At 37.7% G+C, this 26457-nt stretch overlaps 2 protein-coding genes across 5 annotated transcripts in view; both read left to right on the top strand.

Moving 5' to 3' along the window:
- Positions 1–16475, top strand: part of LOC306856220 (rap guanine nucleotide exchange factor 6-like) — a 94797-nt gene extending 78322 nt beyond the window's left edge. For 2 of the 4 annotated variants that reach the window (XM_079395358.1, XM_079395361.1), the window contains 10 exons: positions 663–874; positions 1733–1856; positions 4010–4227; positions 4848–5027; positions 5892–6029; positions 7475–7585; positions 10458–10620; positions 11962–12404; positions 12972–13289; positions 15427–16473. In XM_079395358.1, the coding sequence (XP_079251484.1) occupies positions 663–874; positions 1733–1856; positions 4010–4227; positions 4848–5027; positions 5892–6029; positions 7475–7585; positions 10458–10620; positions 11962–12404; positions 12972–13289; positions 15427–15449 (1930 nt within the window). In that variant the 3' untranslated portion in view covers positions 15450–16473. Of the gene's footprint in view, positions 1–662; positions 875–1732; positions 1857–4009; positions 4228–4847; positions 5028–5891; positions 6030–7474; positions 7586–10457; positions 10621–11961; positions 12405–12971; positions 13290–15426 lie in introns of all 4 variants that reach the window. The other 2 variants (XM_079395359.1, XM_079395360.1) reach the window with 2 other exon arrangements.
- A 1514-nt stretch (positions 16476–17989) lies between these two features.
- LOC306856221 (GTPase IMAP family member 4-like) lies at positions 17990–24721 on the top strand. The gene is made up of 2 exons (XM_079395362.1): positions 17990–18100; positions 23784–24721. The coding sequence occupies exons 1-2, from the start codon at positions 18049–18051 to the stop codon at positions 24581–24583; spliced, it is 852 nt and encodes a 283-aa protein (XP_079251488.1). The 5' UTR covers positions 17990–18048; the 3' UTR covers positions 24584–24721.
- Positions 24722–26457: the final 1736 nt, after the last annotated feature.

The following is a 26457-nucleotide window of genomic DNA, read 5'->3' as shown; positions in this document are numbered from 1 at the left end:
TCACATTACCAGATAATCTGCGAGGATCGAGGTTCTCAACAAGGTTTTTCCTCCGATTCTCAGGAGGGAAAAATCAGGGCTAAATCGGGCTAAAAATCCTGTAGTGTGTGCCCGACTTAACTTAAACACCTCTGGTTGCCACTGTATTCAAGAAATCAACAGATATGTCTGTGATTGACTTCATTGCTCAGTACCGCAAAGCATGTTGTAAATAGAAACCTTTGATGGCTTTCCAGAGTGCAAACACATACACACTGGACTGAAGAGTTTGCAAAATCTGTTTCGCAAAAAAAATTATTAGTTTCAGCTGAGGGTGCACCCTTTAGCACCCCCTAGATCGGGTCACTTGCACTGGTGTGCCCAAATATTTATTTGCATGCAGTAATTTTCAGTCGCAATTGCAACTGAAATGGTCGCACTGTATAGCCCTCTAATAGATATTTCTAAATTATCCACAAGACAAAATAATTCATAATTGACAATTTACACAAATGATCATGTTCAAAAGTGTTTTGCAGTAGTTGTGCAGCTTCATCAGAACATGAAATGCAGCATTAATCTCTCTTATTTTGCAAATGGTTAATCATCTGGCAGATTCTGTAAGGGGTGTGTGAACGTCAGTGCAGTGATGTTCATGTGCTGTGTTTTTATGTGCTCTTCAGTGGTCTTAATCTGGCTCCAGTAGCTCGATTGAGGAGCACGTGGGAGAAACTACCCAGTAAGTATGAGAAACTCTTCCGTGACCTTCAGGACATCTTTGACCCGTCGCGCAACATGGCCAAATACCGCAACCTCCTGAGCAGCCAGAGCGTACAGCCTCCCATCATCCCGCTGTTTCCTGTGGTCAAGAAAGACCTCACCTTCCTGCACGAAGGTCAGTAGGTCAAGTTTACTTTCTTAAATACACATGTGCAGTGCAGATTGCTTTTAAATTATAACTGATTACAGATTACATGATGAAAATTGTAGTTCGTAACGTAATCTAGGTTACTTGTTTTAGGTAATGTACTTTTTAGATGACTTTTTAATCTAATTTGTTTTAAAATTACCATTAAATGTAACATTGATATAAAAAACTATGAGAGAAATATATTCCATATATGTCAGTAACCATTAACTGACATCAGAGCACTGTAAACATGCAAATTGTTAAATTATTGGAATATGTACTTCTTCAGAGATATTTGAAGTAAACATTTTATTTTAAGGAGTTTGGCTGACAAAAACATTTGGGAATCCCTGCATTACACAAACAAACATTAACCCTCGCACGTGTGTGGTTTGTCTCGTTTTTTCTTGATGACTGCGAAAAGAACTAAAAAACTTTTATTTTTACCTTCAGTAACTGTTGATTCTGGAAGTCTGGACAAAAATATTTCACACCCAGAAAACTTGTTTTCATGTTTATTAAGCATAATTATTTGTTTCAATTACTGGTTTGCAAATTTATTTACATGACATTTGTGAATATTAGGGAGGATCAATCAATTATGAATAATTTACTGCCATTCTGTGAAAAATATGTAATCTTGTAATCTATAAAAAAAGTGTAATCTGATTATGAGCATTTTAAAATTTAATATACTCTAATTACGAGTACTTTATTTTTGGAGTCTGATTACTTTTGGATCCAGATTTTAGACTAGCTAGCTCTGCACATGTGTCTGTATTGTTAAAAATACTTTTCATGTGTCAGGTCTTAAAACTGTCCGTCATCTCTTATCTTTCTCAGGTAACGATTCGAGCGTTGACGGCCTGGTGAATTTCGAAAAGTTACGAATGATCGCCAAGGAAATACGAAATGTGGTGCGCATGACGTCAGCCAACATGGACCCAGCGCTCATGTTCAGACAGAGGTGAAGACTGCAGACATTCTGCGGACACGAGCAGGACAGATATACTGTATATATAGATACAGTATATATCTAGAATGAATTATATACATATATATATATATATATATATATAATTCATTCCTACAACTTATTTATTTGTGGCCACTGTCCATATTTCATTCATTTGTTCCCTAGAAAAAACATGATTTATAGAAATTAATTCTTAATTCATGGCCACGAAATCGTTCATTTCCCCCCGCATGTTTACCACAGTAAGTGATGCAAAAACAGTGATTAAAAGTGCACCACTATAAAATAAACCTGCGAAATTAGAGGGTGAGACGGTAAGGATTTGGGAAAAGAAACAATAAATATTATAAAATTCGTGACCAACCGGCAAAACAGAACACAAAGCTGTGTTTGGCTTTAAATTTATCAAACAGCATGAATACAAAAACATGGTCACGATGTAATATTTGTCTGCTAACCCGTTAGGCCTATTTCTCTTATAAACAAAACTTTGCACCTCACTTGTGTAATAATACTTACATAAATAATGTTTCATGTGAGCAACAGTGTGTTTTGCCGCAGCACCGGCGGTGGAAGTGGTTCACAGCTGCACGCTCCACACTTACGTTTGGGATCATTTTATTTTAAATGCCAAGGTTATGCACCATGGAACCATTTAAAGAGGCGCATTCAGTGGTCTACGTGACAGGATATGAAAGAGTCAACAACTGAAACTGAAACTCCACAAGAAATCAAAATTGAACTTATTGTGAAATATTCACTGTTGTGATGGTATCTCACTCTTATGGGGAAAACCCGTCCTGTAGACTGTGTGAGTGGGAAAGTTAGTGAGTCCAGTAGCTGTTCACTCACTTTTCACAGTCCAGTCGGATAAAATCTCATCCGTTTTACCTTTTGATGTTTTTATGTAGACTTCAAATTCATTCATTGTCACCGAGTCGCTCGCACACATGCAGCAGATGTGTTCTCCCTTTCTCTGATAGGATCAAGTTTAGTCTTTGTTGGTGGTGCTTTCTGTCTGTCTGAGTGTTTCTCTCTTTCTGTTCACCTGTTTTCTGCCTCTCATGGGCTTTGCTTGCAGGAAGAAGAGGTGGAAGAGTTTAGGGTAAGTGTGCTATCCTGCATGTCCTGAATGTGTCATGACCATTAACCTGGACACACCAACTCCTGCAACTCTTCCTTCCTCTCTCTCAACCATTGATCTTCATGTAACAGATCATGATCGTCACTTTTGATTTATTTGTGTATTTTTTGCATTAATGGAACTGAACTTGTTGCATGGCCGCATTACGCTGCTGTAGTCATTGTTTGCTTAGAGTGCAAGTACATGAGGTTTAATGTTTCATATTTCACAAATAAATGGAAGGACTTTTGCAAATAGAGTTCTGCAAATACACTACTGGTCACATGTTTGGAATAATTAATGTTTTTGAAAAAAGTCTCTTCTGCTCACCAAGGCTGTTTATGCTCATTTATTTGATGAAATATACAGCAAAAGCAGTAATACTGTGAAACATTATTACAATTTTAAGTAACTGTTTTCTATGTGAAAATATGTTAAAATGTAATTGATTGCTATGATCAAAGCTCAATTTTCAGCATCGTTACTCCAGTCTTCAGTGTCACACGATCCTTCAGAAATCTGCCTAATATGCTGATTTCCAGCTCAAGAAACATTTCTGATTATTATCAATGTTGAAAACAGTTGTGCTGCCCAATATTTTTATGGAAACCGTGATACATTTTATTTTTCAGGAATCACAGATGAATAGGAAGTTCAAAAGAACAGCATTTATTTGAAAGAGAAATGTCTTTTTTTTATATATAAAATTACTTTTGCTCAATTTAATGCATCCTTACTGAATAAAGGTTTTTTTGTTCTTACTGACCGGCAGTGTACATGCAAGAAGCTCATAAACTATGCTTGAAAAACAAGATTCACAGAAAAGACTTTTTTTCTTTGCAAGACCAGAAAAAAGTTGTATATCATCAAGTTTCATTTATTCGTGACACCATTCCACTTTTGTGGATGTTACTGTCTTTTTTCTGTTTGTGATTGTCCTCCCATTTATTAGTGAACATCAGGAATGAAGCACCTGGTGTGTTTGTTAGTTGTTGGTCTCACTCCTCATCCGTTTCCTCAGGTCTCTGAGTCAGGGCAGCACCAACTCAAACCTGCTGGACGTTCAGGGCAATCACAAGAAGCGCGTGAGGCGCAGCTCTCTGCTCAACGGCAAGAAGCTGTACGAGGACGCCCAGATGGCACGTAAGGTGAAGCAGTACCTGGCACACCTGGAGGTGGAGACAGACGAGGAGAAGTTCCAGATCATGTCGCTGCAGTGTGAAGCGGCCTACAGCACACGTGCGTACTCTGATCAGCAGCCTGTGCTGTCTGTTGAATTACTGAGCTTGTTATGTAAAGTGGTTTGGGTTCTTTTTGTTAATCTCGAATAGGGCTTTTTATTTTTTTTTTTTTTAAACTATAGCCAGGGATGCATTTGGTGCTCACACTACTCATAATATAACACATTAAATATAACTATAAAAAATGTAAGAATTAATAATAGCAATAGTAGTATTATTGCACTTTATTTATTTATTTATTTATTTATTATAAAATAATAAAAGTGCAATAATACTAATAAACATTAAAATAAAAAGTGAGTATTAAATAAAAATAGTTATTTTATATTACACTTAAAAATACAATGCTAATTTTAATTTTCTATTATTTTTTACTTTATATATACTATTTATATATTTAATACTTCAAAATAAAAAAAATATATATGCCGCTCAAAAGTTTGGGATCAGTAAGATGGACGGATGCTCCCCCTAATAAATATCTGAATGCCATTGATGTACCAGAGATGCACAAACACACTTTCCAAATGAAACATCTGACCAAAGTGACATCTTTGGTCAGATGTCACTTTGGTCAGATCATCAACATCTGAGCAAGTGTTGTGTGTTTTCCTGCAGTGTCTAAGAACCTGAGCGAGCGGCGGTCCACTAAATCAGAGATGTCCCCGGTGTCCATGCGCTCCGGTGTGTCTTCAGCCAAGTCTCAGAACCGCGTCTCTCAGGTGCTGCAGGTTCCTCCCGTCAGCCTGTACCCTCTGCGCAAGAAGAGCTTTGCCAAAGACCTGTCCGCTGCCTTCGGTACGTAGCCATCACAATCTTCCTGAAGTGATAGATTACATGCCGCATGTCTGACTGTGTTCATCATCATCTAGATTTTTTCAGTCCTCAGACACAATTCTATAATAATTTCACATTATAACCAAAAAGGCGTAAGCTGAAGCTTATTTTATTTACTATTTTTCATAAGCTACTAAAATTCCACTACTAAATTTAGATTTATACAAAAAGATGAAAAAATTGCATTTCTTAAGACTGTTATACTATACAAAATTGAACATCTTATAAATTAATACAACTGTTTAAAGTAGTTCATATGCAAATTATTCATTTTGAGTTATACGTATATTTATTTTTATTTTTTTATTTTTTTTAAATTGTAATGTGATATACACATTCTGAATTCCTTGTCATTGTTATTCCATAATTTCACTCCTTTGACATTCTTTACCCTTAAGTTTATACTGACTCTCTCATTTCAAACAGTCTCTGAATACATTTTGGAAGTGAAAAAAAACTATTTTTTGCTTTATACATTATCTGTGCAATTTCAAAATCAACCAGATCATCAAATTTGATGAAATTACTTTTAATAATTTTATAAAATAATTTTCTTACTCAGTATTTTTATTTTATTTTCTATTACAAATGTCTGATATTTTACCTATGATATTAGGTCTTATTTTCTGTATCAAAATTAAGTGAGTTTATGCTTGAAGCAAGAAAAATAAATCTGATAATAAACAGATGAGGAAAATAAACAATCCAAAGAGAAACGGATATGTTTATGGAAGAGTTCATGTCTTTAGCAGCTCAGGAAGTGATAATGGTTTAGTGTACGGCTCCCTCTGCTGTCTGAACTGAGTCAGTGTCTGTGCTCTTCAGCTCCTAACTCACCTCAGACGCTGAAGAAAGCAGCTGGCACGGCCGATGACACGAGCCTCAAGAGACCCGAAGACACGGCCACTGTCTCGTCTCTGCACTCCAGTCCTACCGTCTCCCCACAGGGATCTCCTCGCAAAGGTACGACCCCGACAAACCTCCAGTCACCTGTATATCAGATACTGGAAAACTAAAATAAACACATGGCTGCGCCTCCAGTTCCTGATCTTCAGCTGTATTCAGCTCAGTAAGTTTTTGTCATTCATTTACTCATAACGGACACAGCTGTTGTTAACGATATTTGATACGTAGATATCGAAGGCCTTTAAATTATCAACAGGATTAAAACTTGATGACAGTGATAGTTTATAATAAAATTAACTGTACTAACATCCACCTTCAGCTCGTGCTTCACGTGTCTTTTTGCTGTACAGATTTTTATAAAGTAGGCATTAGAAAAGAATTGATATTATTAGTAATATTTTAAGATGAATACTTACTGGACTGAAGCAGCTTTGCTTTACTTGATTATCCAGACATCATTTTTTTTTTTTTGAAAAATCAGTCTCAAATCTGATTTTCAGACTTTTGAGGAACATTTATTAATTGATCTCTCAATCATCATTGTATTGCATTGCATTATGTTTTGATCATCAAAATAAGCATTTAAATATCATCTTACTAAGACATATTATTGGAGCTATAGAGTGACGAGTGATCTTTATATCATTTTATGTAAGTTTCTGCTATAATGTTATAAATATCTCATTGGTTTACCTTACAAGCATCAGAATTTGCACCAAATTAAATATTTTTGCTTAATTTAGGTCTCAATTAAAATTGAGCAGTTTTTTCCTCTCCCTATTCTCACTATATCAGACTATATGTGACCCTGGACCACAAAACCAGTCATAAGGGTAAATTTTTTTAAATTGAGATTTATTCATAATCTGAAAGCTGAATAAATAAGCTTTCCATTGATGTATGGTATGTAGGACAATATTTGGCTGAGATACAACTATTTGAAAATCTGGAATCTGAGGGTGCAAAACAATCAAAATATTGAGAAAATTGCCTTTAAAGTTGTTCAAATGAAGTTCTTAGCAATGCATATTACTAATCAAGATTAATCGCTATTTGTATTCCCCAATTGTAAGTCGCTTTGGATACAAGTGTCTGCCAAATGACTAAATGTAAATGTAATCAAAAATTAAGTTTTGATATATTTACAGAAGGAAATTTATAAAATATCTTCATGGAACATGATCTTTACTTAATATCCTAATGATTTTTGGCATAAAAGAAAAATCGCTAATTCTGACCCATACCATGTATTTTTGGCTATTGCTACAAATATACCCCAGCAACTTAAGACTGGTTTTGTGTTCCAAGGTCACATATGAGACATGAAGGGCTGATGTATTAAATATGATACAAAAAATACCTTTTTTAAAATGATTTTGTCTAAAGGTTCAGTAAACTGTTTCTAAATATTATTTCTCATGTCAGGCTTTACAGTGTTAATCATGTCTTTCGTGAAATTCAAGCTTCAGTGTTTCTGAAATGTTCCCATCATTCCCTCACAGTGGGCGGAGCTCCCAGACAGAACTGCGGCCAGCTGAACCTGTCGGGTTCGTCCTCGTCTCTGGCCAGTGAGGGCGGCGTCAGGACGGCAGGCGGACGCTCGTATGGCATAGGTGGGGCTTTCCTTCAGAGACAGATCCTGAGGATGACCTGTCAGAGCAGCAGACAGGAAGAGAACAGACAGGGACAGGAAGAGACACGCAAGCGCTTCAGGTCCCCCTTCAGACTCTTGAGAGACAGGAGCAAGTCCAGGGACAGAACTGGGACAGTGAGACAGGATGAGCAGCAGGCAGACAGTCTGAAGACAGACAGACACAAGAGAAGGAAAACTGTGTGACTGGTTATTATGTGCTGTTCATGTTCCTCCGCATCAGTGTAGTTCAGCCAGAGATGAAGACCCTGTAGTCATTTATTCACATTCAGTTTTTCAGATTCATCCGTTCATTTGAATAATTGAAGTTGCATGTCAAGAAAGGTTGTGCCAGGTTGTATGCCCGATTATGTTGAATGTGTGATTCATTCTGGTTATTTTTTGCACAAAACCATCAGTGTTGGTGTTTCTCAGAAGGTGAGTGAAAGATGACAGGATCAGGACCGGATGCTTTCATGTGTCATAGTTGAGACTCTTCTTCACTGTTTCTCTGTAATGATCAGACTGTGAGCTCTCCATCAATTGTGTAATAAAGGCAGAGGTTTGCGTTGCGCCGTTGGGTCCGTGTCGTGCTCAGCGATGTCCTGCGAGTAGGGCTGGGTATCGAGTTTGATACTTTTAGGCACTGACCAAATTGCCTCGATACCACAACATCTTGTCGTTGAGATGTTTTTCTCGTACCAAACTTCGATACCTAAGGGGTTAATCTCATCAGCGTCAGTGAGCCAATAAGCCTGCAGCACTAGGTGTGTTCGCTAGAAGCGGCGCGGCGCAGATCGATCAGTGTTTCACATCCACAAGAGCGATTCGAAAGCGTACAGAGCAGTCAGCTCTCTATAGCTCTCGCGGTACTGCAGTACACCGATCGGTCTGCACAGTCGGTCCGGGTCAAGACGAACACACCTACTAGTCTACACCTGTTACACTCAGAGATGTGGCTCACATGTGAGGTTGTAGTGTGAAAGTGTCCCAACTAGGGTTGGCTATCGTTCGAATTTTATCAATTCTGATTCCGATTCTGCTTATCAATTCCAATTTTTATCGATTCCCATTTTCGGTTCCAAAGTGGTTAAAAAAATTAAAACATTTAGATATCAAACTTATTTATTTTGTCTCTTTTTGCAAAACATTTAATTTCTGCTGAATATCATGAATAAAAATCAGCCTCAGATCTCATGGACTTTATGAATGGAATGATTCAATGACTCGCTCAAGATTGACTTGTTTCATTAATGGATGAATCAGTGTTTTTGAATGAATCTTTTGAATTAATGATTCAAAGACAAATTTAACAGCCACTTTTCGCCACCTAAATATAAAAGATGCCCACACAGGAATTTATAGGTGGAATTAAAATTAAAATTTTACAACAAGTATCCTGACCTTAAGTATCCGATTCTGGAATTGGAATTGATTTTCGATTCCCAACCCTAGTCCCAACCCCCTTAGATGTAAGGCTACGTTTACACTGGTGCATTTTTGTTATAAAATGAAAACGATCCTCATCCATACTGGCATTGACACTGTGTTTCAGGAAAGATCTTCTCCGTCCATACTACACGACCCTAGCCCGTGTTACATGACCATTCATGCACATTGTAGCATCATGCTACATAAGACAATAAATAAGATTTATATTCCTCTTTTACTCAAAACTCACTTTAAACCACCATCGAGTCTTTGTAATAACTTCCGACTGCCGTCTAATGTGTGTTTTGGCCATGTAATGTTGCTGAAAAATGTTATTTACGTTGAGTCAGAACAGTGCTAGCTGCTCGTGGAAGAGAGAACACAGGCAGACAGACAGCGCTGGAATCAGCTAATGCTCATCAGTAAATCAGTGGAAAATTAATAGAAATTATGATTCTGTCTGAGCCATTCGCTTTAAAACAAACGCGCACTAGTGTAGTGTAACAGATGTGTAAACTGAAAACTATTTGAACTTTTTAAAAAGTATTTGCACTGATTTATTGTGTTGGTTACATTTTGTTCCTTTGTGCAGTGGCTCAGGAGTTAAAGACTCATGACTCACCCTCGTGTCGTTCCAAACCCGTAAGACCTTCGTTCATCTTCAGAACACAAATTAAGATATTTTTGATGAATCCCGAGAGCTCTCTGACCCTGCATAGACAGCAAGTATCCTTACACAATCAAGGCAGAGAAACATAGCAAGGAGATCAGTAAAATAATGCATGTGACATCAGGGGTTGAACCGTAATTTTACGAAGCTACAAGAATACTTTTTGTGCGCGAAGAAAACAAAAATAACGACTTTATTCAACAATTCGTCTGCTCTGCGTCACCCTATAGTGCAATTTTGAAGAGTATCACATACATGAACAACATATGCAACATATGTATGCGGATGTGCTGTTTACGTTCAGATCAAAGCGTAAAACCACGTAAAAAGCGTATCTGCATACATGCGTTATTATTTTAACGATGTCCTTGCTATGTTTCTGAGCCTTGCTGTCTATGGGAGGGTCAGAGAGCTCTCAGAATGCATCAGAAATATCTTAATTTGTGTTTCCGAAGATTTTGTAACGACATGAGAGTGAGTAATTAGTGACAGAATTTTCATTTTTGGGTAACCTATCCTGTCTGTATAAACGTCATCAAGCTGAAAAAATAAGTTTTTTTGAGATACAGTAATGTAATCTTGTTAAAATTGATTGAAAAAAATTGGTATCAAAAAGTATTGTTCAGGAACTGGTATCGAAGTCAAGATATCGGTATCGGTAATGATATCGATATCGGACATTTTTGAACGATACCCATCCCTACCTGCGAGAGTGACAGATGTGCTGATCTTCTGTCTCCTCTCTCTCTCATAGGTTACGCACTCTTGCCCGCCGGCAGGTCCGACCTGTCCGACTCCAGCGAGATCTCCTCCCGCTCCAGCATCGTCAGTAACGGCTCTGTGGACTCCGTGCCCACAGCACCCACCATCAGCGTCCCGTCAGAGACGCCCGCAAACTGCAGTCGGCCCGGCACGAGGTAGCGTATCCCACAACACCTCAGAGAGTCTCCAGCTAAGCAGCTTGATCCGAATCGCTTCTGCTGGATTCATGATGTCTGTGCTGTAAAATGAGTTTGAGCAAACATTCTCAGGGTTTTATTAAAAAGGCTTACATTCAGTTTAAGGCCATATAAAGAGTGAAATATCAGGGTCTTAATGCAGCCTTCTACAAATTAATGCCTCAAATTGGTGCAGAAAGTTATGGCATTATATGTTGCATGCACTGTAAAAATTAATATCTTTTGATTAGTATTTTTGTCTTGTCTTCCAATACATCCTTAAATCAACATACGTTTACTTGAGATGCTATTTGAAGAAGTCTTGTTTTCTGAGAAATTTAACAAGATGAAGTGAGTTTATGCTTTCCCTTTGAATTAAGTTGACTTTTCTTAGCCCATTGGCAGATATTTGTTCTTGTTTTAATCATAAACTCACAACTTCACTTTGATCAGTTTCTCATAGACTTCTTATTTTGCTACTCAAGTAAAGTATTAGACATTTGCACTGAAAACAAGACAAAAATACTGAAGAAGAACAGCACTTTTTTGCAGTGTGATCAGAAGGTACAGTAAAAGTTATTTCCATGTTCTAGTGGTCGGGAGCAGAGTTTTTTTTATTTGGTGAAATTAATTAAAAAGTAATGGAGATTTCCAAACTTTGAAGCATTGCTAATAAAAGACATTGCCATTTAGAGACCATATTGACATACTGTGTTCCATTTGATTTATTTCTTACATTTTCTTTACTTGGTTTTAAATTATTTTACTTTGGTCTTAAATTTACCTTCATAAAACTTTAAGAAACTTTGTTAAATGGTAAAACTAAAGTCCTAGCAGATGAAAGTAGTAAAGCATGATTAAAAGTGTACCACATTATGCATAAAGTTTATTTTTTTCTGGATAGTATTGGTATTTTGGTTACACAACAAATTGCATCTGCCATTTAATTCAATGTAAACTCTGTCCATAACAGGAAGGATGAGAACATTATTTATTGCTTCTGTTATCCTCATTTGTAAGTTGATTTGGATGAATCGTCTGCTAAATGACTAAATGTAAATTTAACACATTCAATATACAGATTTTTACTAGTAATGACACAAAATCTCTTAATTGCATTTCTTTAAACACAATTATCATATCATCCTATATCGCTCAAATGCTAATTTGTGTGTACTGATAAATTAGTATGTAAACAAATTTGAATTCATGTGTACAGCGTATTTTGAATAAAACATCTACAGAATATTTTAAACGTGCACCATGTTTTGCAGTTGAATGCGATGCATGTTTAGTCAGTGTGCTTTTCTTTCATCCCAGTTCATCTTCGGCCCGACACGCCGCCGTGAGGGACTCCGGCTTCACGTGCTCCAGCAGCGCGGAGGAGCTGACGGTGCACGAGCAAACCTCCATCTCTGAGATGGCCGACAGCGGTCGCGGGAGCTGGACCTCCTGCTCTAGTAACTCCCACGACAACCTCCAGACTCTTCCAGGCCAGCGAGCTCCGGACCTGCTCAACCATCGCCACACGCCCATGGGCGGCCCGATCGCCGAGGTGGAGATCGGCCTGGGTTTGCCCGAGGACAGCTGCTCCAGAGACGGATCTGAGCTCAGTCAGTCCAGACAGAGCTGGACGTCCTCCAGTTCTCTGTCGGACACCTACGAGGGCAGCTACGGCACCATCAAACGCAAGACGCAAGATCAGCAAAGCACAGATGCTTCGTACAAGACGGTTACGTCCAGCACAGAGAAGGGACTCATAGGTGAGCTCCGGCTTCTGAGTGTGACACCAGCAGATTTTACTGTCCTCTCGTTAGATGATAAATGTGCAGCTCTTCTGGCTCGCTTGTGTCTTGATGCCTCTAGGACACTTATATCAGTAAAAAGATTCACCTAGGATGTCCTGCGCTTCCCACAAATAGGGCACAAACTGGTGTCACGTAACCATGTGATGCGTTTAATCAAAGTGAAATATGACCATTTCTGGCAAAATGAGTCACAATGAGCAAATTTTCAACGAGTTATTTTTATTTAATTTTCTTCAATCAGAAACATATTTTACTGTAGAAGAAGAAACTTGATGAGCTCAGGCCGTGTTTTGTGCCCTGTTTGTGTCAAGCGGCTGAAGGTTAATGCAAGTCTGCTTGTGTTGTGATTGGTGCAGCTGTGTCAGTGTCTTAGTGAATGTCTTTTTGATTTACGTACCCCTTTTCATTCATTAATGTTTGCTTTGTGTCTGTGTATGTGTGTCTGTGTGTGTTTTGTTTCTTTCTGTGCTCCTTCCCCCTCATCACATCACTTCCTGCACCTCTCCTCCTGCTTCCTGCCAGTGTACTGTGTAACGTCACCCTGCAAAGACAATAGGTTCAAAGCGCCGCCCCCCACTCCGCCGGGCTACCAGGGCCTAACGCTGGGCGACACGCAGGACGGAGGAGCCTTGCGGCTGACCCACGTAAAGCCACCCGAGTATAGTGTGGCCTTGCAGAGGTGCAAGCTGCGACACAGCCTGGCCGAGCCGAACCTGTCCAGACCGCCCAGTGTTACTCTCCATTCTCACGCTGATAGTGAGGAGGGTATGTGGTCAAACCCTGCAGGGCAGAGAAACACGTCCGGCTCGCATTTCACCCCTCAATCCGAACAACTAAACGGTATTTTACACTACAAAAATTTAATTTTTGACTACTTATAAGGTTGCAAAGGGGTGGAAAATGTCCGGAAATTTTCCCAAAATTTCTGGAAGATTCCAAAAAATGCTGGAACGTTTCCGAAATTTACTGGAAACTTTCCACCTTTTTGCAACCCTATTTCTGCATTACGCTAGTATTTGTTACGAAGCTGATATTAAGGCAGGACACTACACTGTTTTTCATGCGTTAGTCAATTTAGTGATTTTTGGCTTTTTGTAATGTGTTGTTTCAGACTAATGTAGGGCTAGACAATAATTCAATATCAATATACATCGCGATAAAATATTGTTCAATAACGATATGATTTTTAAACACATTTCCAATATTTCAGTATACATTACCAGTGTTTTCCATACATTAATTTACCACAGTTTGACTATGTTGAATAAACATGAGCACTGCACGTTTCAAGGTCAAAATGTGGCGCGGGTGATTTATATGAGTGTATCTTTGAAGGAAACCGACCGTCTTCAGAAACGTTTCGATGGCGTTTTAACTTTATCTGGTAAAGTAGCGTTCATGAGCGCAGCGCTGCTTTGTTTACAGCCGTTACCGGGGAAACCTTCTTCACCATGTTTTGATCCAAGGATTCTGTACTCTTTCAGAAGAATCGTAATAGCGCCCCCTACCATCTAACAGTGAAAACACAGAAAGCCAGAAAATTCTGTCAATGGCAGGGAAAGCGTTAAAGACCCCCTTTGGTGGAAATCAAGGTTTGAAGCAACACATTATTAGCTGCAAATAAGCCAATTATGTTATGTGTGTGATATTATAGGGAATGCATTACAATTCTGATACATGAATATGTAAATTAGGATAATTCACTGCCTCTTCTTCAGAATCAGTATATGGATATAAGGTAATACTGTATATGCCACTGTATAGCGTTTACTACTCTAGTTAACTGAGTGAAAGTGGAGCAGGTAGGCTGAGCTGGTGTGATTGGGTGGAGGTGGGGCTAATTCGTTTGTTCATATATCATTGGCCTACTGTGGTGATGCAGAAGTGCTTTACAGTGTAAGGGACCGTTCACACAGAACACGTCTAAAAATGCGAGACGCAGTGTTGGGCGATATACTCCTATAGTCATATCGCCCTACCATCAGACTGTGAGATACACGATATTATCATGCTAATTTATTTAATTATTTACTTACCAAGTTTCATAGCCGGAGAGTGAACAAACTCCAGGGAAAGGCTAAAAGCAGCCTAACATTAGTGTAATCTATTAGAAATGAAGAGGCACATTAATCTGCCAATCTCAGGTCTTTCATGCCCAGAACTCTCCTCGTGTGTTTGCATAATTATGCATTTACAAGTTAATGACCAAACGTATCATTATAAAAGTTCACAACGTTGCTGCAGATGACATATAACACGGATAACATTAAATAAATATTTTTTTCATCAGGTTAGATATTGATGATTTATCACTCAAACACTATACCTGTCCGTCGGTCTCACATATCTGCCATGTTTGTAGTTTTTTAACACTTTTTATGCATGTTTATAGTATAGTTATAGTATCCTCGTCCAACACGCAGTGTGTTGTGGGCAATATTAGTCGTTAGAGTGTGCATCGATCTGCACTTCGAATGCTAACCGGAAGAAGTAGACCGTCCAGGAATCTTTAGCATACTCATTTCAACATACTATGATTTGGGACATACTAATTCTATTTTCGAATACTATTTAGGATGGATAGTATGAGAATTGGGACGAATTGGGTCTTAAAAATGCGGTGCTCATGTGTGAGACTCTACAAAAGATGCAAGACACACACAATGGTCATACACATCTGTTTACATAGAAAAACAATGGAAAAATATCACATTGTAATTGAAAAATCCATTCTGTGTGAATTGTGCTTTTCAAACTAATCACGTGAACGAGCCAGTCGTCGTACAAAATAGGCTTTATTTTACAAAGTATTAATTCCTTTTTTTTATTTCTGTTGGGGTGAAATGTGGCCTGGGTGCGTTTTAGTGCCATCAGGTGTGAATAGCGTTGCTGTCAGTCAGTGTTGATGAAGTGCTCAGTGCAGACCAGCAGTGATGCTTTGAGCTCAACTTCACGTGCTTGTCCTCCTGTGTTTCAGATGAGCAGGTTTCTGCTGTTTGACCGGATGCCGGCGCTTCACGGACACTCCTGCTTTACACTCCAGGTTCGTGCCAGAGAAGGTACTCTTCAGGTCTGCAGCATCTTTAAGGTCATTCACCCACAAAACAAGCCTATTCTTGATCATCGACCAACTGGAGTGGAGATGGACGTTTTCAGTGACCGGTGAAGACAGATCTCTCAGAAATGAAATCTTATTTTTCACCTCTCTGTCATGCACTGTTCACCATCCGCTCAGTTCCTCTCGGAGAAGCATCACACCGTGCATGCAGCACTTCTTGCATCCAACACAGATCAAATATGCTTCAGAGACAAACCTCTATGGTACTTTAACGATGCACACTCTTTTGAACAAGCGTTGTGAGATCAGGACTGTTCGGCAGCGACGCTTGAGTTCAGCATCTGACGTGTTTACACACATTCTCGTTTTACAGTGTTTCTTCTCGCTGAAATGCGCACCGTGCTGCGTCTGCCTGTTTTTTACGCAGTATAAGGATGGTGCGGTTGCATCGTCTGATTTGTACAGTCTCAGCTATTGGATTTGCTACTCCTGCCGTTGTACATAGTAAGTGAGATCGATACTGCTTGTCAAGGGAAAATATATTTATATGCTAGATGTGCATTTTCATTCCTTGTTAGCTCATGCTCTTTGGACGGGACATTTTGTATAGAATGCAAATGGTTTAATAGTCGTTGCTCTCTGTAAGCAAATAAATACATTTGTACATGAACTAAACCTTAGATGTATAGGGTTGAAATGAAAAATAAATGTATTATATTAAGGGACATAACTGGAGTATTACATTTTTATCATTACCTGTCTGGACCCAGATGCTTTTCTTCTTGTTATTTTTTAGTACGTGTTGTTTTGCTATGAACAGCATTGATTGTATTAATGATATAAGCATAAAGGCTTTTTTGTTACTGTATGTTTTGTTGCAGCTGAGAAGAGAGTCCACTATATAAACTGTATTTTCACTATTTTGTTGAAATAAATCTGGGGTTGTGGCTGCTCCTGTTACCGGGCAGAAGTTATTTGTTTCTCTAAACTCTAGGAATGTTACGGGTTCAGTGTTACTGGATCGATTGCTACAGACCATCATTTCAAACCGAAATACCCTGAAACATGACAATTTCCTATTTTGTCAGTATTTGGTGTGTCTCAGCGGCACTGGAGCTAAACCAGCATGATTGAAGATGATCCAGCATCAACACAGCTGCAACTTTTGAGCAAAGTAAGTTGTTCACTTAGAACAGTTTTATATTTAGAGGTCTTTTTCTGGTAACCCATACTCGGAATTCGTGCTCTGCATTTAACCCATCCAATGTGCACACACACAGCAGTGAACACACATGCTCTATATAATTTTATATTATATAGAGCATGAAAACATTATCGCGCCGTAAAAAAATACAAATTATTTAAGGCCTACACAGTCAGTAACCGACGTTAATTTGGCCTCGAGGCCTTCAAAATGCAACTGGCTCTCATACTGTACTGTACATGGCTGAATAGCTTATAAAAACACACAAAGTAACTTATTCAGATGTTTTATATAGGATATAAAATATTTCATCACGCACGGTAGTCCATATTGTTTACTCTCACTGAAAAACCTTCTCACGAGCAACATACACTGGTCATCCCAACACTCCTCCAGAGCAAACTAACCCAGCTCTCTGTCCCTAGCTCTATCTGTCAGTGGGTCACCAGCTTTCTGACAGATAGGCAGCAGCTAGTGAGACTGGGGAAATTAATGTCAGACAGCCGCACCATCAGCACTGGTGCCCCTCAGGGCTGCGTTCTCTCCCCACTGCTCTTCTCCCTCTTCACCAATGACTGCACATCTAAAGACCCCTCTGTCAAGCTCCTGAAGTTTGCAGATGACACCACACTGATTCTACTCTGCCGTCATTGAGTCTGTCCTATGCACTTCTATAACTGTCTGGTTTGGTTCAGCTACAAATTCAGACATTAGAAGACTACAGAGACCGATTCGGACTGCTGAGAGGATTATCAGTGGCCCCCTGCTCACCCTTCAAATACTGTATACATCCAGAGTGAGGAAAAGGGCTCAGAAAATCACTCTGGATCCCTCACATCCAAGTCATCCCCTTTTTGAACTTTTGCCATCTGGCCAGCGCTACAGAGCCCCAAATACCAGGACAGCCAGGCACAAGAACAGTTTATCCCCCCAGGCAATCCAGTTAATGAACAGTTAAATGCCCCCCCCCCCCCCATTATGCAATAAAAATGTGCAATAACCTTATATATATTTGTTACCACCTCCATCCTAGTACATCCCTGCATGTCTTTCTAATCTATTCCATTCTATCATCTATAGCACGTACATACAATTTATTTATTTTGTCTATTTATATTTACATCTGTATTTTTTATTCTCATCTTATTTTTATCGTCTGTGTGTTGTTGTTGTCTCTGTGAACTGGAAGCTTATGACACTAAAACAAATTCCTTGTATGCGCAATCATACTTGGCAATAACAGCTCTGTCTGATTCTGATTCTGACTCCACCCATTCTGTTAAAAGTAGACATTGCTGTATATTTCCCTGCACGGCCACAACAAGGACAGAGAGAAAATGTACAGAAGCGGCGAAAGAATGGATAGAAAATTTGCAAGTGGACATTCAGGTCAGTTAAAAGATATGCTTTCTTTAAACGTACAAGCAAAACCAACAAAGATATTTTGTGTGTAGAACTAGGCCTATGTCCGTATTGGCAGGTTACACAGAACTAGTTCCAGTGCGCTGCTGATATTCCAGTGTCTTTCTAGAAGAACATGGTCTTCAACGCACAATAAATAAACAAATCAACACGGCGTAGAAGTTTTAGAATGCAAACTAAATTAAAACAAGTTAAACCTTTAAAAAACGTTTTGCTCCCCCACCCTCCTTTCTACTGCCATTTTTCTCGTTTTTAAAAAGTAAAACAGCTCTGAGTGAAGCGCTCCTTTCTTCCTCCATTGTTCATTTTGTTATGATGTAATCGAAGATCAGCACACTACAACAACAGAAGTATTTAAAACAATAATGGCATCAATATGTAAAGGCCAGTTTATTCATTTATTTATTTAACTTAAATTGTATTTTATATTAATTTAAATAAATTTGTATTAGGGTTTAGTATAATTCACCTATAAAGCAGTGATAAACTCCTGAATCATCTTGTCTTCACTTGTACATCAATTAAATAGTAGGCTATTTGTAACATTACCATATGATAATAAAAGAAGGGTATATGCATTTTAATACACAGTATAACATACAGGTCAAATATGTACAATCATAACTAAGCTGTGCCATTCAGTCCAACTAAGTGTTCTAACAATGTTATTGATATTCAACAAAATACATAGTAAATGCATTACATACTGTGGATGTAATAACATTAAATAAGCACACTTGTTATTTATTTATTTATTCTTGAGAAAGGCACAGTCATTTTAAGCATAATGATCAGAAACAAAAACAAAGAAATAATTGAACTCATGTTCCCCAACTGGCCAGAAATGGATCTCATTTTGTCCAAAGTAAAATATCTTAAATTACAGAATTTTAAATAGTTAAATAGAAAGTAATATTTCTAGTTGGTCAGGTAAAAACCTGTTAAAACAAAATTAAACCATTCCCACTTGGCATATTGTGCCTGACTCAATAATAACATTAGTATGAATACATAGACTAGAGCATCGTGATTCAATATAAGAGAACTGTATGGTTTTGTCAATTTGATTAAATGTAATTATAGACAAAAACAAACATTCCTTTAAAGGCATAAATAGAGCCTGTTATTTACTCATTTACTCAAAATGACTGTAGCTCACCTGTGTTTATGCACCTGCTCTGTTTGTCTGTATTAGCATGAGAAGGCAGATTAGGTTTCTCTTGCTCAGCACAAATATCACAAGTGTTGTTAAGGAACTCAATAATACAAAACAATAAGAAAGCAGTTCTCTAAATGTTTCAGCCTGTTCTGCTGTTTTTACTGAATCCATCGGTCCACGTTATTTTAAATATATTTGGTTTGTCTTTTATTTTCCTATTTTGTCACCAATATTTAAACACATCCTGTATTTTGTCATCAGTTGCCACTGATAAAGATGTTTTTTGCAATTATTGAATTATTTGTTCATTTATTTTAATAATAAGATTAAATTTCTGAACTATAAGAGAGCTCTAAAGCTCCAATTTGAACATGCAACAGTTCAACTGAGGACAGTTGTACTCACCCTTGTGTTGTTGACTTTCTCGTGTTGTTAATATTCTTTCTTCTGTGGAACACAAAAGAAGAAATGTGGAAAGCAATGAACAATGGAGGACATCAAAATTTTCATTGAATAATGGTTTACTTGACTTTGGAATATTTAAAGACTTAGAATCATTTACAATACAAAGCACTTTAAAGGGGTCATATTTTACTTTTACAAACATTTTATTTCACCACACATGTATATGTATATATACAGTGCCCTCCATTAATATTGGCACCCTTGGTAAATATGAGCAAAGGCAGCTGTGAAAATAATTCTGCATTGTTTATCCTTTTTATCTTTCATTCAAAACATTCACAAAATTCTAACCTGTCATTGAAAAAAAAACAAGTGAAAGTTGGGGGAAAATCTCATTGTGAAATAAATGCTTTCTCTAGTTCATGTCGGCCACAATTATTGTAATGTCCTTTTCCCAAGATAACAGTTCTGAGTTTTCTCCTATAATGCCTGAAGAGTTTGAAGAACACCTGATAAGAGATCAGAGACCATTCCTTCGTCCAGAATCACTCCAGATCCTTTAGATTCACAGCTTCTTCTCTTCAGTTCACCTCACTCATTTTCGGTAGGGTTCAGGTCAGGGAACTGGGACAGCCATGGTAAAAGATTAATTTTGTGCTCAGTGACCCGTTTTTGTGTTTATTTTGATGTTTGTTTTGGATTGTTGTCCTGGTGGAATGTCCAAACACAGGCCATTAAAAGATTTCTAACAGAGGCAGTCAGGTATTGATTTTTTTATCTTTTGGTATTTGATAGAATCCATGATGCCATGTATCTGAACAAGAAAAACAGACCACAACATTAAAGATCCATCAGTATACTTAACCTTGTGCATGGGTTTTTATTTATTTTTTACTTTTTATCCTTGTCTGTACCGAACTCATCTGGTGAGTTTGCTGCCAAAAAGCTCTTTTTTCAGTTTCATCTGACCATAGAAGCCAGTGCCATTTGAAGCTCCAGTCATGTCTGATAACTGAATTTGCTGGAGATTGTTTTTTCCTTGAGAATTTGAGGATAATTTTCCTTGAAACCCTCCTGAACAACATGTGTGTCAGCAGATAGACACAGGACAAGTGCAATACAATCAACAGGTTTATTGAGTAGTAGCAGAGGCGAATGAGATGAGCAGAATGTCCAGGTGAACAGGCGGGGAATGGGAATGTCTCCAGGGGCTTATCTGAGGGTGAATGTCCTTTTTCCTTTTCCAGGGGATCCGGAGGTAACAGTGGAGCGTGGAGAATGTCCTCTTCCCAGGAGATTTTTAACATCTTTAGTTGATTGGAACCTCTTAATTATTACCCTGATGGTGGAAATGGGGATTTTTAATGCTTTAGCTCTTTTCTTACAGCCACTTTCTATTTTGTGATGCTCAACAATCTTGTTCTGCACATCAGAACTATATTCTTTGGTTGTACTCATTGTGATGGATGATTAAGGGAATTTGGCCTTTGTGTTCCTCATATTTATAATCCTGTGGAACAGAAGTCATGGCTGGACAATTTCATGCTCCTAGTCACCCTGGTGTGCAAAAAAATTTAAATATGAATGGGAATATACTTCAGAGATATTTTACTCATAAGAATTTCTAGGGGTGCCAATAATTGTGGCCAACATTCATTGGAGAAAAACATTTATTTAATTACAAGATTTTCCCCCCACTTTCAATTGTTTTACTTCAATGATATGTTAGAATTTTGTTAAATTTTTTTGAGTGAAAGATCAAAAGGATAAACAATACAGATTTATTTTTTATGTTTTAAATAGGGCTGTCAAGTGATATTTTAAAAAAAATCTAATTAATTACATAATGTGCCAATTAATTAATCAAATTAATGAGATTAATTAATTAACATGCACATCATGTGCCGTGAGTCATTCAGTCATTCATCGTTTCGTTCTAATGGCTGATTCATTCAGAAACGAAGCAAGTGACTGCCTTCATGAATAGCTCACTGAATCATTGATTCACTAGATTCATTCAAAAACGTGGATTCATTTATGAAACACCGCTCTGTGTTGATCAGAGATGCACAACAGTTCTCCTAGGGCTTTATTTTCGCTGGCTAAATTACTGACAATGTGTCTAAAATTTAATTATTCACACCTGTACCTTATATTTATTTTTAGGTAAAAATGTCTATGTAACCTTTTTGTCTTTCTACCAGCCAATGATAATTCTGAAAGAAAACAGTGTTTGTTATAGTAACACATGCAACTTTCACGCAATCTAGATTAATCTAGATTTAAACAGAGAGAGTGTGTCTGAACCCCGAACGTTATCAGGAAGGCTATTCCAGAGTTTGGGAGCCAAATGTGAAAAAGCTCTACCTCCTTTAGTGGACTTTGGCATCCTAGGTACTACCAAAAGTCTTTGTGACCTTAGGGAGCGGGTTGGATTGTAGCGTGGTAGAAGACAAGTTAGGTACGCAGGAGCTAAACCATTTAGGGCCTTATAGGCAAGTAATAATATTTTGTAAATGATACGGAACATAATAGGTAGCCAGTGCAGAGACTGTAAAATTGGGGTAATATGATCATATTTTCTTGACATGGTAAGAACTCTAGCCGCTGCATTTTGGACTATCTGTAGTTTGTTTATTGAAGATGCAGGACAACCACCTAGCAGTGCATTACAATAGTCCAGTCTAGAGGTCATGAATGCATGAACTAGCTTTCTGCATCAGAAACAGGTAGCATGTTTCGAAGCTTGGCAATGTTTCTAAGATGGAAGAATGCTGTTTTTGTAACATGGGAAATATGATTTTCAAAGGGCAAGTTACTGTCTAATATAACACCCAGATTTTTGACTTTAGAGGACATAACAGTGCATCTGTCTAGTTGTAAATTGTAATCCAAGAGATTCTGTATAATGTTTTTTGGTCCAAATAAGTAATATCTCTGTCTTATCTGAATTTAATAGGAGGAAATTATTGGTCATCCAATCTTTTACATTTTTTTACACAATCTATTAGCTTATGTAGTTTAGAAGTTTCATCTGGTCTTGTTGCGATATATAGTTGAGTATCATCAGCATAACAATGAAAACTAATCCCGTATTTTCTAATAATATTACCAAGAGGCAACATGTATATTGAAAATAGCAGAGGACCTAGGACAGATCCTTGTGGTACTCCATACTTTACTGGTGATAATTGAGATGACTCCCCATTTAAATGAACAAAGTGGTAGCGATCGGACAGGTAGGATCTAAACCATCTTAAAGCCTACCCTTGAATACCAGTATAGTTTTGAAATCAATCTATGAGTATGTCATGGTCTATAGTGTCGAACGCAGCACTAAGATCAAGTAATACTAGCAATGAGATGCAGCCTTGGTCTGAAGCAAGAAGCAAGTCATTTGTAATTTTAACAAGTGCAGTTTCTGTACTATGGTGAGGCCTGAAACCTGACTGAAATTCTTCATAGAGATCATTTGTTTGCAAGGAGCAGCACAATTGAGCAGACACAACTTTTTGAATTTGAAATGGGTCTGTAATTTGCCAGTTCATTAGAATCTAGTTGTGGTTTCTTAATAAGAGGAATAATAACCGCCAGCTTATACATATAAGTGATAATCTATGCCTTGGTGTGCATTAATTAGAGGCAAACAAAAACATGGTATGTAGGCAAAGAACCACCCAACACCTGGCCATGGACTATCCTGGTGTAGCATGGTATATCATTTCCATGACTTTTCCAGTTTTAGTTATTACACTTTTAAAATTAGGTGACCTCATACAGTATATACAACTTTTTCAAAACTATGGGGACCCTGGTTCTTCAATGGAAAAAAAAAAAGTTGTTGAGGGGGTAAATAATGTTAATTAAATTATGTTTATTATGAAAACAATGTTACTTACCTTACTTTATGTAAAACAGTGGTAATTAACTTATTTTTATATATTTTTGTTCTGTCTTATTTTAGTCATTTTAAATCATCTTGAGGCCCCTGGAAGTTTGCAGAGGCCCCATAGTGAGCAAAGGCAAATGCAAAGTGATCATTTTTTGAAGTGTAAATAACATCTTAAATTCCTCTCTCTTTATCAGATCTCAGGATTGTGCTGTTGGGTAAAACTGGAACAGGAAAGAGTTCAGCAGGAAACACCATCATCGATGACGTTGTGTTTAAGACTGGTATGTCATCTAAGTCTATTACTAGTCAGTGTCAAACACATCTGGAAACAGTGGAGGACAGAAAAATCTCAGTGATCGACACTCCAGGACTGTTTGATACATCCATGAGTGAAGAACAACTGAAAGATGAAATAGTGAAGTGTGTCCAGATGTCTGTTCCTGGTCCTCATGCATTTCTGCTGGTCATGAGACTGGACATGAGATACACAAATGAGGAGAAAAAAACAGTGAAATGGATTCAGGAGAACTTTGGAGAAGAAGCTTCTCGATACACAATCATTCTGTTCACTAGAGGAGATCGGCTGAAGGGAAAAACCTTAGATGATTATATCAGTGAAAATAATGATCTCAAGGCTCTTGTTAATATGTGTGGTGACAGATTTCATTTATTCAATAATGAAGACATGAAGAACCGCTCTCAGGTCACTGAACTGCTGGAGAAGATTGAGAAGATGGTGAAGGAGAATGGAGGACAGCACTACACTAACGAGATGTATAGAAAAGCCCAGGAAGAAATTGAATGGGAGGCTTGGAAACAAAGAGCTAAAGGTTATGGAAGAACAGCACTAGAAGTAATAGGAGGGGGAGCAGTAGTAGTAGGAGCAGGAGCAGTGGCAGGAGGAGCAGGAGCAGCAGCAGCAGCAGCAGGACGAGCAGCAGTAGCAGTAGGAGCAGCAGTAATAGCAGCAGCAAAAGCAGGCTTGAAACTATAAAGCACAGTTACTCAAAATGACAAAACAGAAAATAAATATCCTGCCGATAGCTGTGTGGGGAGCTACAGTTGTGCTACCCGAGCTTGAGTCCTTGCTTGTGGTCCTTTACTATTTCTGTCCTTCTCACTCCTGCTTCACTTCCTGTCAAATGCTTTCCAGTCCAAATAAATGTCACAAATATTAATATGCTGTTTCTAAATGTCTAATCAGTTCTTTGCAAGCACATGCAGATTTAATAAAGGGACTGAGTTTTTAGTTTTTTTGTTTTGCAAGCATTGTATTAAATGTCTTAATTATTACTAGTGCTGTCAAACGAATAATTGCATATATTTATTATATAATAATCGTAAAATGTATTTTGTATATATAAATGCACAAGCATATAGGCTAAAATAGGTTATGTTTATATATTAAATATTTATTTATAATATAAAATATATAAACAATTATATGAATATAAATATAGACGTGCATATTTTCAATATATATATATACTGTATGTGTGTGTATTTATGTATATTTAATAAATATACACAGAACACACATATATCATGCAAACAAAAAAATTATTTTGCAATTAATCGTTTGACAGCACTAATTTGTATTAAAGTTTCGTTTTTTGTCATTGTATTGGAGTATATTTGTCATTGCAATTATTTTTAATACTCTTCAACTTCACTTGCTTGGTCCTGGTTCCTCCTTAATTGGCTACTCATAGCCCTCTGTTAATTAGCCAATTACTGCAGCCATATACTAATGGGTCCTAATTTACAAAATGCCTGCATTGATGCACAATAGAATGAGAGAATTTGGAGCTGCCTGATTTGTAAGGGCTGTGCGTGATGAGCAATTCATGAGCAATGTAAATTTGTGTCTTTATTTAAATAGTGTGTCTTATGGTTTATTTTGATTCAACTGTTTGTATTTCTGTTCTTGTTTAGAAACCACATACACACCCATATTCACATCATGTACTTCCTGCTAATCTTTGCTCTACCTGCTTCAATAAATAAATAAAGTGGTCATATAGAATTGTATCACTGGACTTTGTGTTCTTATAGACATCCCAGACGTTTTCTAAACCCTAACCTCCTTTACAAGATGTATTAATGACCTTTGCCACTGTCACCACTTGGCTTGCTTAGTTGGGGACACTTAATATTTGGAAGCGGTTTTCTCCAAAGCTGCTTTATAGATGACTTGAACACATTCCATAATTGATTAACTTTTCACAGTTGTTGAACCGAACTGAATCATCAATGTACTAACTTAAACTGGGGGGGGGGGGACGGACAAAAAACACTTTACAGTTGTCCTCGTTTTAGAGTTGCGTTACAGCAGAAAGATTAGAATCTCAGCTTTACAAAGAATATCATGACATTTGTGTTTGTTACATAGAGTAGTAAGATAAAGCTTAAAGATTTTAATCCCTGCCGCCAAGATGCTCCTCTGTCGCTCACAGATCATGGAAAATTAAAAGCTTCTTTCTTTTAGCATTATCATAATAGGCTGTATATTATCTTATTGGGAGAAAAACAGTAGTTCTATGTGAAATCAGACATTGAGCACCCCCATATGGCCAAAATGGCATGATTCTCATTTCATAACACACCCTATTGAAGCATCAAATCTTTGACCACTCACCCCTAGTAGATTTGTTTGTTTAATACATCACTTACCTTCATCTAATTTAAGCAATGTTGACAAAAGTGAATTCTACTACATAATAGCACACATACATAACTCACTCAGATGTCTGTTTCATGTTGTGATGTGCTCTTAGCAAAGATTTTCCTGTCAGATGTTAAATAGACATTTAATAATTTCTGTGAAGTTGGCACCACATGAAAAGAAATATAAAGCGTGCGTATGCT

The sequence above is a fragment of the Barbus barbus genome, assembly GCF_936440315.1.
Source record: "Barbus barbus genome assembly, chromosome: 36".
NCBI classification, from domain to species: Eukaryota; Metazoa; Chordata; class Actinopteri; order Cypriniformes; family Cyprinidae; genus Barbus; species Barbus barbus.
This window is presented reverse-complemented; position numbering and strand designations above follow the sequence as displayed.